Consider the following 14,498-nt stretch of genomic DNA (forward strand, 5'->3'; position numbering starts at 1 on the left):
GATTTTTTGCTATAGGGCCCGTGTGCTTGCCAGAGACAGAGACAGAACGTGAGAAATTATCCTCCCTCCCAGGGGCAATAGCCATGCTGCAATCCCTTCTCCATTCTCCTCTCGGGACTTTGGGCATGCACGCACATGTGCCTGGTCTGAGTTTCAAGTTGCCGGGTCCGGGACTTGAACTGCAGCTGGCCATATGGGAGTCCAGTGCCCCAATCATCACACCACCTGCTGGTCCCTCTATAGCAAATTTATGAAAAGAAAAAAAGAGCATCGCGGATTCCAAACTCATGGGAAAAAAACCCTCTTTGTAGGACAGCTCCTGGTGGACCTCGACATTATCTTTTTCTCTTCTAAAATTTCTATTTATTTATCTCTCCCATGAAAGAGGGTGAGAAAGACAATGCTCTTGATTGGATCTATTTTTTTTAAAGAGATTTTTGCCATGGGGTGCGTGCACTCTCCAGAGACACAGAAAGTGAGAAATCACCCCCCAGGGGAATGGCCACGCCGCAATCCCTTCTCCTCCATTCTCCTCTCGGGATTTTGGGCACATGTGCCCGGCGTGAGTTTTAAGCCACTGGGTCCAGGACTGGAACTCTGATTGACTACGTGGCAGTCCAGCCACGTAACTATTATGCCATCTGTTAGTCACTGCGGTGTGATTTTCAAGCCACTGGGTCTGGGCCTCAAACCATGGTCAGCCATGTGGGAGTCCAGTGACATAACAGCTAAGCCACCTGCCGGCCTCTCGACATTATCTTTAAGGAAGCCCTAAATGTTCCCCTTTCTCTGCCTACAAAGAACGAGCCAGGAAAATGCCTAGGATGGTGCCCCACCTTTGGGAACTTACCGGGGGACCCAAATGAGGTCTTTGACGGCGAGGATCTTCACCGCCTGCAGGTGCCGGCTGAAGGCCTCGCCGTCCAGGGGAGTCAGGTCGTGCTCGGACCTGTCGGAGGCGGCCCCGGGTTCGTGCAGCCTGTCTGAGTCCTCGCGGTCGGTGGAGAAAGGCACGCTGGACGAGCTGGCCGGGGAGCTGGGCAGGCTCGCGGGGGCCCCGGTCACGTGGTGTGGCGGGGACGAAGAGTAGGAGGACATGGAGCAGTAGTCGGTCAGAGAGTCCTGGTGGGACAGGATCTGGGTGCCCAGCTCCTTGCTGTACATAATGCTGACGTCCGCGATGGAGTCCCCCTCGGGCTCCTTCGGGCTGGCTGCGTGGCTGTCCGGGGGTCCCAGGCCTGGGAGGCGCACGGGAAAGGTGTCCCTGAGGGGGCTGGGGTCCCCGCAGAAGTACCGGGCGCACAGCTGGTAGGTGGCCGAGTGGTACATGACCAAGGAGTTGGCCCTGTCGTCCAGGCACCAGACGACCTCGTCCCCGCTGCACTCCGAGCTGCACACGATCGACGTGACCACCGACGGGGCCGAGAAGGGCTCCAGGCGCCTGCGGATGTCCAGGGCTACGCAGTCGATGACCAGGAGGCCCGGCCCGTTGCTGTACCAGACCTCAGACCCGCTGTTGACCACCTCCATGGCTTTCACCGGGAAGGGGTTCTGCCGCGGGTCTTCATCTGGGATGCCGAACTTGGCCCTGTTGGCCGTGTGGGAGCACAGGTAGGAGCAGATGTTGCTCGGGGCACCTCGCACCACGGGAAACACGGCCACCAGCCCGTCGGCCAGGCCCGCCAGCACCAGGTAGGAGTTCTGCGGGGAGGGGACAAGGATGAGTGATCGCACATGTTCCGGGGTCAAAACTCAGCTCCAGGGGGAACCAGCGGGCACGTGCTTCCTGTCAACACAGCCCCGGGAGCAAAGGCTTTGTTTATTTATTTATTTATCTATTTATTTTAGAGAAATATTCATTTTATTTATTTATTTATTTATTTGGAGAGGTTTTTACCATAGTGCGCATGCGCTCGCCAGACAGAGAGACAGAAAGCGAGAAATCACCCCCCAGGAGGATGGCCACGCCGCAATCCCTTTTCCTCCATTCTCCTCTCGGGATCTTGGGCACACACGCACATGCGCCCAGCGTGAGTTTAAGCCACCAGGTCTGGGACTCTGCGGTCGATGGGAGTCCAGCGACATAGCCATTATGCTAACTGCTGGTCCCAAAGTATTCATTTTAATTTTATTATTATAATTCATTTTAAATGTGTTATAGGGCAGGGAGAGGGAGTTCCAGGTCTGGGACTCGAACCGTGGTCAGCCATGTGGGATTCCAGCACCTTAACCACCATGCCACCTGCTGGCCCCTGGAAGCAAAGCTCTTAAAGGCCAGGGCTAGGCCAGCAGGTGGGATAGTAGCTGCGATTTGAGTCCCAGACCTGGCGGCATAAAATTACGACAGGTGCGAGTCTTGTGTATCCAAAATCCCAGGAGGAAAACGGAAGAGAAGGGATTGTGGCATGGCCATCTCCCCAGGGAGGTGATTTCTCACTTTCCCTCTCCCTGTTTCTCTCTGGTGAGTGTATACACCATATGCCAAAAAACCTAAAACAATAATAATAATAATAATAATAATAAAGGCCACGACCAGAGCTCCTGGGCCAGCTCTGGGCCACCAAAGAGGTGTCGCCCAAGCCAGGCAGAGCCAACCCAGCCCTCTGCTGGAAGGGGAGCTCGTGGGTGCAGAGAAGCAGAGTTTGCGGCACCCAGACCACACAGCAGAAAGCTGCCTTCTCCCTGGATCCACTGAGGCCTCCCTCAGAGGCTGGACACAGAGCCTTCCCTCCTATGACGCTGCTGGCTATGGGGACAACAGCCATGGCATCGCGGGGGGTGCTCACTGGCTCCTTGAGTGAGGGGGGCTGGCTCCCATGCCCACCAGGTCTCTTGGCACTGACCTGGTCCAGGGAGGGCCAAGTCTTATTTTATTTTATTTATTTTTTAAAAAATTTTATTTAACTTTATTTATTTGTGTGTTTGTTTATTTTTCATTTGACCAGAGAGGGACAAAGCAAGAGAGAGAGAAAGTAAGAAAGCAAGCCGCCAGGTCCAGGACTCGAACTGCAGCTGGCCATATGGCAATCCAGCATCCTTAACCACCACACCACCTGCCGGCCCCCCTTTTTTTTTTAAAGCGATTATAGGGCGCATGCACTTGCCAGAGAGACAGAGACAGAGAGACAAAGAGTGTGAAATCACTCCCCAGGGGCTGGGCTGCAATCCCTCGGGGTTTGGGGCACACATACACACGTGCTTGGTTTTAAGCCACTGGGTCAGGGACTCGAACCGTAGTTGCACGTGTGGGAGTCCAGTGATGCAACATTACGCCATCTGCTGGTCTCAAATCTTATTAGTGTCTGTGGCCCTATCATGCCACATGGCTCTCCATTTGCTGAACTAATTCTTTAAGATTTCTCTGACAACTCAACCTTCTGGTGGAGGGGCGTTTTTTTAAAAATTATTTTATTTAATTTTATTGATTCGTTCATTTATTTTCATTTGATGAGAGAGAGAGAGAGAGAAAGACAAAGTGAGAAAGCAAGATGCCAGGCCCGGGGCTTGAACCATGATCTGCCATGTGGGAGTGTCCAGCGCCATAACCACCACGCCACCTGCTGGTCCCCGTGGAGGGCGTTTTGCCCACACAGTGCCCACATTCCCTGCTTCTGATACCGACTACGAAATGCCTGGGGTGTGGCTGACATTGAGGGGACCTACCCCACAATAAAATAGAGTTTCTATTTTTAAAATTTTTCCAAACTTGCAGGAGGCAGCAGGTGGCGTGGTGTGGTTAAAGGTGCTGGACTCCCACATGGCTGATCATGGTTCAAGGCCTGCTTTCTCATTTTCCTTTTCTGCCTTGTCTCTTTCTGGTCAAATGAAAACAATAATAGGGACCAGCAGATGGCATAATGGTTATGTCGCTGGACTCCCAGGTAGTCGACCGTGGTTCGAGTCCTGGACCCAGAGACTTAAAACTCACACTGGGTGCATATGTGTGTGTGTGTGTGTGTGTGTGTGCCCCAAATCCTGAGAGAAGAATGGAAAAGAAGGGATTGTGGTGTGGCCATTCCCCCCCTCACTTTCTGTCTCTGTCTCTTTATGTCCTTGCCATGTAGCAAAAATCTCTCTCAAAATTTTTTTGTTACAATGTGCATGCGCTTGGCAGAGAGACAGAGAGAAGGAAAGCGAGAAGCACCCCAGAAGGGATGGCCACACCGCAATCCCTTCTCCACGCTCCTCTTGGGATTTGGGGCAGGCACGCACAGGCACCTGGGGTGTTTCTCAAACCACCGGGGCTAGGACTTGAACAAGGCAGTCGGCCATGTTGGATCCAGACGCCTTAACCACTAGGCCGCCTGCTGGCCGAAGGAGGAGGTTTTCTGCAGCCCCCGGAGGTCACTGGGCGGAGCGCAAAGGTGCAGGGAGTCCATGCTGAATGTGGGACCCCTCCCCGGGCCTCCCAGGGCATCTTTTAGGGCACAGCTGGGGACAGAGAGCAGTTCGCAGCCCAGGTCCCTCTGCCGAGTCCCAGCTGGGGTGGAGCAGGGGCAGTCCGTGAATCAGGACAGGGCAGGGAACGGGCCTCGTGCCAGCCAGATGAGAGCAGAAAGCTTCCTGGTTGGGGTTTCGGGTAACTTGGAGGCTGGGCTGTCGGAGTTAACGGCCCCACATCAGGGGCCAGAGAGTCTGCCGAAATCCACCTTCTGGATTTTAAGGAAAAGAAGCGGCAGAGGCCCGATGCGCAACGCCTGTCTCTGGAGTGTGCGCTGGGGCCCTGGCCAGGGCGGTGCTCGCCACGTCGCGGCTGGGCGTGAGCCTGTGCGCGTGTGAGAATGCAGGGTCCGCTCTGCGTGCCCGGCAGGGTGGCCTCCGAGGGGGCAGTGCCCTGGGCGGGAGGCTTTGCACAGAGCTGGCTTTATTCCCCCTGGCTGGGCGGGAGGTGCAGCCCTGACTTGGGGGCTCTAGCCCAGGATGGCCTTCAATGACACCTTGTTGTCGGGGTCTCCTGCGCTCCAGTATGGGCCGGGCCCTGAGCTGCCAGGCCCTGTCCCTGAAAGCACGGTCGTAAATGACTCTTAGGTTCATTTCATACCTGTTTTTTTTTTTTAAGAAATGAAACTGGAGAAGGGAGAAGAGAGAGCTCGTATATTTCCAAACTGTCAGAAAGTACTCATAACACTCACATTTACCAAGGGCACAGGCCCCAGCTCTGCGTGTGCTAGGCCCAGAGAGGCATCTCCCATGCCTGTTTTCTTTTTCTTTTTGGAGAGGTTTTTGCTATAGGGCGCGTACGCTCGCCAGACAGACAGAGAGAGACAGAGAGACAGAAAGTGAGAAATCACCCCCCAGGGGGGATGGTCACGCCGCAATCCCTTCTCCTCCATTCTCCTCTCGGGATCTTGGGCACGCACGCACACGCGCCCGCCTGGCACGAGTTAAGCCACCGGGTCCGGGACTCGAACCACGGACGACTACATGGGAGTCCAGCGACATAGCCATTATGCTAACTGCTGGTCCCCCCACCTCACCTTTTTAATAACAGGCACGGCCAAGAAGCAGGTGACGATAGCTGGGGTGTCCAACGCCTGCCGAGGGGCATTTAAAGGACACATGCCCTTCAGGCTGTAGATATAAATCTTCTGGTCCTGTAAAGACAGATAAGCCCCAGAGACAGTGTTAGAAAGGGTCTGGCGTCCCCTATAGGGGTGTGTTGGTCTTGGGGATCCCCCATGAGCCTGGAAGAGAACGGCAAGTGGAGGCTTTCTGGTTGGTTGGTTTTAGATTTTTGGGATTTTTTTTTTTTTTTTGTAGAAACTTGGAAAAGTGCATCGTAATTTCTAGAAGAGTAAGATCACCCATAATCCACTGCCCCAAGAAAACCATGATGGGGATGTGGGCTGCGGCCTCACAGACATTTCCTAGGGGTATTTATTTATTTTTGGAGAGGTTTTTGCTACAGGGTGCGTGCGCTTGCCAGAGAGACAGAGAGATAGAAAGCGAGAAATCACCCCCCAGGGGGGATGGTCACACCGCAATCCCTTCTCCTCCATTCTCCTCTCGGGATCTTGGGCACGCACGCACACGCGCCCAGTGTGAGTTTAAGCCACCGGGTCCGGGACTTGAACTGCGGTCAGCTACATGGGAGTCCAGTGACACAGCCATTACGCTAACTGCTGGTCTCTTTCCTCTCTCTTGATAAGACACTTAAGAATGACTTGGGGGTATCAAAATTTCACGGTGGTCAGATGTTCAGTCTGTCTCCAAGTTTTCACTACAATGAATTATATTGGGATTAATTTGTTTGTTCGTTTTAGGTTTTTGTTATAGGGCGCATGCACTCTCCAGAGAGAGACAGACAGAAAGCGAGAGAGATAGAGAGACAGAAAGTGAGAAATCACCCCCCCAGGGGGGATAGCCATGCCACAATCTCTTCTCCTTCATTCTCCTCTTGGGATCTTGGGCATGCACTCATATGCACCTGGCATGATTTTCAAGCCACCAGTTCTGGGACTTGAACCACAGTTGGCCATGTGGGAGTTCAGTGTCTTAACCATCAACCCCCCTGCTGGTCCCCTGGGGTGAATATTCCCATATGTATGTGTATGTGAGAGACTTGTTTATTTCCTCTGAATAAATGATTAACACCAAAATGATTGAGGCTTACAAGGTAGGAGTATTTTGGATATTTGTTGAAACTGTACTTCCAATTTGCCCTCTGGAGCTTGTACCACTTAGACCCCCTACTTGGTCTTTTTTCTTTGTTTGTTTGTTTGGTTAGGATTAAATTATTATTATTGCAAATTTGTATAGGGCACATGTGCTTACTGGAGAGAGATAGGGAGAGAGAGAGGGAAAGTGAGAAAGCAAGCTGCCAGGTCTGGGACTCGAACTGCGGTCGACCATGTGGGAGTCCAGTGCCTCAACCATCACACCACCTGCTGGCCACGTGAGCTTGAGAACTGAATGGGAGGTGGTCTGGAGGCAGTGAGTCCAGAAGGGACTGTTCCTGGTGGTGCCAGGTGGGGAGGGGGCAGGTCCTGGGAAGAACAGCCTCGTCAGCCCTGCCGGGACAGATCCGGTCATAAAGGAGCCTTCAGTGGAGGCTCCATTGGAGTCTCTGGAGCCAGTGTGTTGGACATCACTGTGGGTTTCTCAGAAGATAGCTCCTGGGACCAGCAGTTGGCATAGCAGTTATGTTGCTGGACTTCCACTTGGCTGAGCACAGTTCAAGTCCTGGACTCGGTGGCTTGAAAATCATGCTGGGCCTGTGTGTGTGTGTGTGCCCAAGATCCCGAGAGGAGAATGGAGGAGAAGAGATTGTGGCGTGGCCACTCCCCTTAGGGGGTGATTTCTCGCTTTCCCCTCTCCCTATCTCTGTCTCTCTGTCTCTCCAGCATATGCACTAAGACAAAAACCTCTTTAAAAAAATTAAAAAGGATGGGGCCGGCAGATGGTGTGGTGATTAAGGTGCTGGACTCCCACATAGCCGGCTGCAGTTCAAGTCTCAGACCTGGTGACTTGCTTTCTCACCTTCCTCTCTCTCTCTCTCTCTCTCTCTCTCTCTCTCTGTGTCTCTCCAGTCAAAACTGAAAAATGATCATAATAAATAAAATGAAATATTTCGAAAAAAAATAAAAATGGCAAATCCTTGGGCCTTTGGCTGACTTCCCTGATAGAAAGACCTTCCATGCTGAGTAGATTTGCTGTGTAGACCCAGTGAGGTTAGAAAAACCCGGGCACCTCGCCAAGCTCCTGCTGAGAATCACCCCTGCTATTGAGCTTCCTGAATTCGGGTGACAAGCTCGCGGCGGGCACGGTGGGGCTGCCCTGGCGCCTGGGTCAGCAGTGTGCTAGGGGCGCAGGGGGATGAGGGAGGGTCGTCTGAAAATCAAGTGGACCTGGACACCCCACAGCTTTATAATCTGGCCGGCCCTCCCCGGGGACAGTGACCCAGTGGAGGCCCCTTGCTAAGGGGCTCTGGGTGCGTGGTTACCTCGGTGGCCGTCCACAGGGAGCTCTGGACCTTGAGCTGACAGCTGAGCTTCATTCCCGCACAGTTAATTCTCTGAGCTTCCAGAAGGCCCTTCTCGGTGTTCACCACCGTGTAGTTCCTGTGGTCAGAACAGCCGTGCCATTAGATCCCGGTGGCCAGGGCCGCCTCCTGTCCCCGGCCTGGCTGGACAGTCTCAGAGGAGGACATCAGCGTGGGCCTGATTTATCCTGGAGCCCCGGCTCACGGTCTGCCCTGGGTGAGGCATGCCTGGCCTCATCACAGAGGTCTCTGGACGTGAATCGAGGGCCTTCTCCAAGGGGGATTCTGGGGGAATCATGGACCTACAGGGAAGTGCCTGAACATCACAGGCAGAGAATGGATGTCCCCATTGGGGACAAGGCTCTCCTTTTGGGGACCTCAGAGGGCTGACACAGTTACCACCAAGCATGAAGGAGAGGCGCACCCAAGAACACACACCGCCCTCCCACTGGCCATGTCCTGCCCACCCTAATATCAAGAGGAGCCCCTATGGGTGGGCCAGCTAGTGGTGTGGTGGTCAAGGCAGCTGGATCCCACATGGATGAATACATAGTTCGAATCCTGGACCCAGCAGCTTGGGTACATATGCATGAGTGTCCAAGATCCCGAGAGGAGAATGGGAGAGAAGGGATTGTGGCATGGCCATCTCCCCTGGGGGGTGATTTCTCACTTTCTTTCTCTCTGTCTCTCTCTCCATTGTCTCTCTCTCCAGTGAGTATACATACCCATAACAAAATTTAAAAAAAAAAAAAGAGAGAGAGAGAGAGAAGTCCCTCAAGGTGGAGTACACAAAGCCAGGCCTAACTCTGGGATGGCAAAGTCCAGACTAGACTACAGGGAGGCCTCAAAATTGGCTCCCCAGGGAACTAACAGATGGAGTAATGGTTATGTCGTTGGGCTCCCATGTAGTCAACCGTGGTTCAAATCCTGGACCCAATGGCTTGAAACCCACGCTGGGTGCGTGTGCGTGCGTGCCTAAGATCCTGAGAGGAGAATGGAGGAGAAGGGATTGCGTTGTGGCCATCCCCCCTGGGGGGTGATTTCTCACTTTCTGTCTGTCTCTCTGGCGAGTGCACGCGCCCTATAGCAAAAACCTATACGAAAAAAAAAAATATTGGCTCCCCAGGGAACTAACAGATGGTGTAATGGTTATGTCGTTGGGCTCCCATGTAGTCAACCGTGGTTCAAATCCTGGACCCAATGGCTTGAAACCCACGCTGGGTGCGTGTGCGTGCGTGCCCAAGATCCCGAGAGGAGAACGGAGGAGAAGGGATTGCAGCATGGCTATCCCCCCTGGGGGGTGATTTCTCGTTTTCTGTCTCTGTCTTTGTCTCTCTGGTGGGCACATGTGCCCTATAGCAAAAACCTCTCCGTTTTGAAAAAAAAAAAAAAAAGATCTCTCCAGCATAAGTACACAGAGAACTCACAACTTGTCATTTTAGAGAGTCGGTCCTCAGCACACCCCTCCTGTCCTCAGTGGGGGCTCAGCTGCCCAGCGTGCGGAAGAGGGGACTGAAGCTGGGGGGGGGCAGCTGTACCCCAGATCACGCGGGTCCTTTTCCCAAACTAAGAGAGTAAGTTAAGCGAGGGGACAGAGTTCGCAATATACGATTTTTCCTGCCGACAAGTGTAAGACGCCTTCCCTGTCATTGATGGTTGTGTGTTTCAAGCTGATAAAAATGGGTGAGAAAACAGCAAGCAAACTGTTTTTCAATGTTCTGTTTGTCCATCTTAAAAAAAAAAGTCTATTTATTTATTTATTTTTGGAAGGTTTTTTGCTACAGGGCGCGTGTGCTCGCCAGAAAGACAGAGAGAGACAGAGAGACAGAAAGCGAGAAATCACCCCCCAGGGGGGATGGCCACGCCGCAATCCCTTCTCCTCCATACTCCTCTCGGGATCTTGGGCACGCACGCACACGCGCCCGGGGTGAGTTTAAGCCACCGGGTCCGGGACTCAAACCATAAAGTCAGCTATGTGGGATCTAGCTGCTAAACCTCTATGCCATCTGCTGACCCTAGCTTCCATTTTAAAGGGAAGCCCTTCACTTGTGGGTGCCATTGACAGGTACCCACAATATTCCTGGTTGATATCTTGCATTTATTTAATTCTCTATTTTTTTTTCAGAGAGATTTTTGCTATAGGGTGCATGAGCTCACTGGAGAGACAGAGAGACAGAAAGCGAGAAATCAGGGTGAGTTTAAGCCACCGGGTCCAGGACTCGAACAGCCGTCAACTGTGTGTGAGTCCAGTGACGTAACCATTACGCTATCCACTGGTCCCTCTTTTGCTTATTGTAACCACATATGGACATGCATGTCTGTCCAATGGAATGTCCCCTCTCCCCATCTCCCACCCTGCTCTCTCTGGAGTGGACTCTAACCAGACTCTGGTCCCCACATCAACCAAACCCCCTCGCTGTGGCCACTGCAGGCTCTCCGTTCCCATGTTTCATGGTGGCCTCCCACCCGGAACACCAGCAGGGCAGGGCAGGCGTCAGAAGGTTACCTGGATTCTTCTTTGCCATCCCAAAACACCACGGTGTACTCCTGGCCCTGGGACGAGAAGAAGGTCGTCTGCTTCCCGCAGGGGAGCAGGTACATGAAGGTGGCGAAGGTCGGGTCCTTCATCTGGCTGACCACCGACAGGGCCAGCGGTCGCTGTGGGACAGAGGCCACCGAGCCATGAGCAAGGTCACTGACAGCCACCCCGGTACCCATGCACCGCAGATTGACTGGCCCAACCAGGGAGGATGGGGGAGTGTGGTCATTCAGGGCCGCGTCCAAATGAGAGGCTAGAAGGGCTTCAGAGGCTGGAAGGGAAGCCCCCAGGCATCGAACTCACCTGACCCCCAAGTATTACACCTCATACCCAAGGGCATGTGCTCTCCCAGGGCCCTGTTTACTTCCTAGCACATTAAATTAACTTTGTCTCAGGGGGCCAGCAGGTGGCGTGGTGGTTAAGGGTGTTGTACTCCCACATAGCCAACCATGGTTCGAGTCCCGGACCTGGCGGCTTGCTTTCTCACTCTCTCTCTTCCTCTCACTCCGTCCCTCTCAGGTCAAATTAAAATAAATAAAGTTTATAAAAATTATTTTTGTCTCAGATTTGGTAAGTAAGTTCTTTTCTTTCTTTTTAAGAATTATTTAACTTAATTAATTTATTTATTTAAATTTGACCAGAGAGAGGGAGAGAGAGAGAAAGAAAGTGAGAAAGTGAGCTGCCAGGTCCAGGACTCGAACTGCGGTCAGCCATGTGGAAGTCCAACGCCCTTAAACACCACGCCACCTGCTGGCTCCTCTTTTTTTCTTTTTTAAGAGATTTTTGCTATAGAGTGCGTGTACTTTCCAGACCGAAAGAGAAAAAACACCTACGAGTACCCCCTAGAGGAGGCTGTCATGCCGTTATCCCTTCTCCTCCATTCTCCTCTTGGGATTTTGGGCACGCACGCACACGCACCCAGAGTGAGTTTGAAGATGCTGGGTCCGGGACTCGAACCTCAGTCAACTAACTACCTGTGATTTTATTACACCATTTGTTGGTCCCAGGATAGATTTATTTATTTATTTATTTGGATGATGAAATAATAACAAGGTTTGGGCAGGACAAGAAAGTGCATTTTTCCTGAGATCTCTCTCTGTCTCTCTCTCTGTCTCTCTCTCTCACACACACACACACACACACACACACACACACAGGAAATGAGACTGCAGGTGTCAGGTGCAGTAAACACCTCTCTCCAGAAGAGGTGGGCCGGGCAGGGACATCCCAATCTGGTTAGTGAAGGGTGGGTGAGCTGCCATGTGCACACTCCAGAGACCCACAGCCTTGCTGCAGTGCAGGGTCCGCCCCCAGCCTCCGTCCCGTACGGTCGTACCTTCTCGGGCTTGGTGTCCCAGCACTCTGTCATAAGCGCCTGCAGTCGGTGGAACTGCACTTCCTCCGGCTGGCCCAGCACGGGGCGGATGCCCTTGGACAGCTTCTTGGCAATCTGGAGCTGGTGGTGGCCCAGGGCAGGACGCTGTCCCGACAGCAACTCGTACAGTACCATTCCGTAGGAGAACATATCTACCTGGGCGGGGAGGGACGCCCAGTCAGGCCCTGCCTTGTTTTTTTTTTTTTCCCCCAGTCGGGCCCTGCCTTTTTTTTTTTTTTTTTTTTTTTTTGGAGAGGTTTTGCTATAGGGTACGTGCACTCGCCAGAAAGACAGAGACAGACAGAGAGACAGAAAGCGAGAAATCACCCCCCAGGGGGGATGGTCACACCGCAATCCCTTCTCCTCCGTTCTCCTCTCGGGATCTTGGGCACTCAAGCACACGCGCCCGGCGTGAGTTTTAAGCCACCAGGTCCAGGACGCGAACTGCGGTCGACTACATGGGAGTCCAGCGACATAGCCATTATGCCAACTGCTGGTCCCTGACTCTTTTTTTAAAAGAGATTTTTGCTATAAGGCACGTGTACTCGCTGGAGAGACAGAGAGACAGAAAGCGAGAAATCACTCCTGGAGGGGATGGCCACACCACAATCCCTTCTCCTCTCACACCCGGCATGAGTTTTAAAGCGCTGGGTCCAGGATACGAACCGTAGACAACTACATGGGAGCCCAGTGCTTTAACCACTGCGCCACCTGCTGGCCCACTGTTTTGGACTCTTTGTCTACCGTGTTCAGCCCTCACAATGTCTTCGAACCAAGGTTTGAGCATCCCAAAGCTGAGAAGGCCATCTTGGCATGAACAGACAGACACAGCCCCCTGAGCCCCTCTGGTTCATGGCAGAGCCTGAAGGGCATGGCGGGACCAGAGCGGGAGCTGTGCTGGGTCAGCTGAGGGGACCACACTGAGCCCAAAGCTACAGTGGCCATAAGGACTGCCCGCTGGCTCAGGCTGGGACCTGGGCTTATGTACTGGAGGGCTGGGCCAGGGCGTGGCCGAGAAGGGGAAGGGGCGTGGCCAGGTGCAGGGGAGTGGTCTGACCTGGGCGTGGTTGGGTGTTGGGCTGGGGCGTGGCCAGGGAGGGGTGTGGCCTGGGTGTGGGGCGTGCCCGAGAAAGGGGGCGTGGTCGAGTCTGGGCGTGGCCGAGGGCTGGGCAGGTACCTTCTCATCATACACGATGCGGGGCCTGATCTCAGGGGCCTGGTAACCGGGAGTGCCTTCCACTCCCAGCGCGCCCTCGTGGAATGACTGTCTCGAGATCCCGTAGTCGGACAGCTTGATGTTGACGGGCTCTTTGACATCCAGGGACCACACCAGAATGTTGTCGGACTTCAGGTCGCAGAAGATGATGTTCTTCTTGTGTAGGTAGGCCAGGCCCGAGGCAATCTGGTAGGCTATTTTTTGGGTAAGCATGTGTCCCAGGGGCATAAAGGAAGAATCTTGCAAGGAAAAAAAAAAAAGCAAATTGTCATTACAGCCACGGTCTTCCCTTCTAGCTCCCCAAACACTTGATAATCTTTTATAATTTGGCTTTTTGGAGAGATTTTTGCTAGAGGTTGCATGCGCTTGCTGGAGAGACAGAGAAATAGAAAGTGAGAACTTATCCCCAGGGAGTATGGCAACACTGCAATCCCTTTTCCTCCATTCTTCTCTCATCTTGGGCATGCACACATATGGACCCGGTGTGAGTTTCAAGCTGCCAGGTCCGGGACTTGAATCACAGTCCACCATGTGGGAGTCCAGCGCCTTAACCACTCCACCACCTGCTGGCCCTGATAGTCTACTGATAAGTCCTCCTCTTTGTCTGAGTTTGAGGCCAGAGGGAACAGAAAATGAAATAAAACTGGGACTAGCAGTTAGCGTAATGGCTATGTCGCTGGACTCCCATGTAGGAGACCGCGGTTCGCGTCCCGGACCTGGTGGCTTAAAACTCATGCCAGGTGCATGTGCATGCGTGCGCAAGATCCTGTGAGGAGAACGGAGGAGTAGGGATTGCAGTGTGGCCATTCCCCTGGGGGGTGATTTCTCGCTTTCTGTCTCTGTCTGTCTGTTTGGCGCGCACACACACCCTATAGCAAAAACCTCTCCAAAAAAAAGAAAGAATGAAAGGAAAAGAAAGAACAGAGGCCTAAGTTCTCCCACCTTCACTTTTTAAAATGCAAATTCCAGAAGCCCACAAATTATCACACAAAGGCCACAAAGTATCATGGGATCAAAATCGTGTTGGTGATTTCTTACTTTCCCTCTCTCTGTTTCTCTCATAGTGCACACGCCCTATGGCAAAAGCCTAAAAATATATAAATCAGGTCTAATGCAACTGGCCCCAGCGTCTCCGAGTCTTACCCATTGCATATGTGTGGGGTGCTCTGGTGAAAAGAATGATTTGGACGTTTTAAATCATCAGTTGTTGCCTCCTGGACCCTCCTATGGATGCACAATGCCCTCACAGGGAGGACTATTATGTTCCTTTTATAGACAAGTGTAAGTTGTTTTTTTTGTTTGTTTGTTTGTTTTGGAGAGGTTTTCGCTATAGGGCACGTGCACTCGCCAGACAGACAGAGAGACATAGAGACAGAAAGTGAGAAAT

General features: G+C 52.8%; 1 protein-coding gene across 2 annotated transcripts in view; it reads right to left on the reverse strand.

Annotated features, from left to right (window-relative positions):
* Window positions 1-14,498, reverse strand: part of LRRK1 (leucine rich repeat kinase 1) — a 137,709-nt gene that overhangs the window by 3,775 nt on the left and 119,436 nt on the right. For both annotated transcript variants that reach the window (XM_027766061.1, XM_027766062.1), the window contains 6 exons: window positions 13,073-13,350; window positions 11,857-12,051; window positions 10,488-10,639; window positions 7,943-8,060; window positions 5,478-5,594; window positions 851-1,701 (listed from right to left, as the gene is read on the reverse strand). In XM_027766061.1, coding sequence (XP_027621862.1) covers window positions 851-1,701; window positions 5,478-5,594; window positions 7,943-8,060; window positions 10,488-10,639; window positions 11,857-12,051; window positions 13,073-13,350 — 1,711 coding nt within the window. The remainder of the gene's footprint in view (window positions 1-850; window positions 1,702-5,477; window positions 5,595-7,942; window positions 8,061-10,487; window positions 10,640-11,856; window positions 12,052-13,072; window positions 13,351-14,498) is intronic.

Source organism: Tupaia chinensis, unplaced genomic scaffold (genome assembly GCF_000334495.1).
Source record: "Tupaia chinensis unplaced genomic scaffold, TupChi_1.0 Scaffold140464_1, whole genome shotgun sequence".
NCBI classification, from domain to species: Eukaryota; Metazoa; Chordata; class Mammalia; order Scandentia; family Tupaiidae; genus Tupaia; species Tupaia belangeri.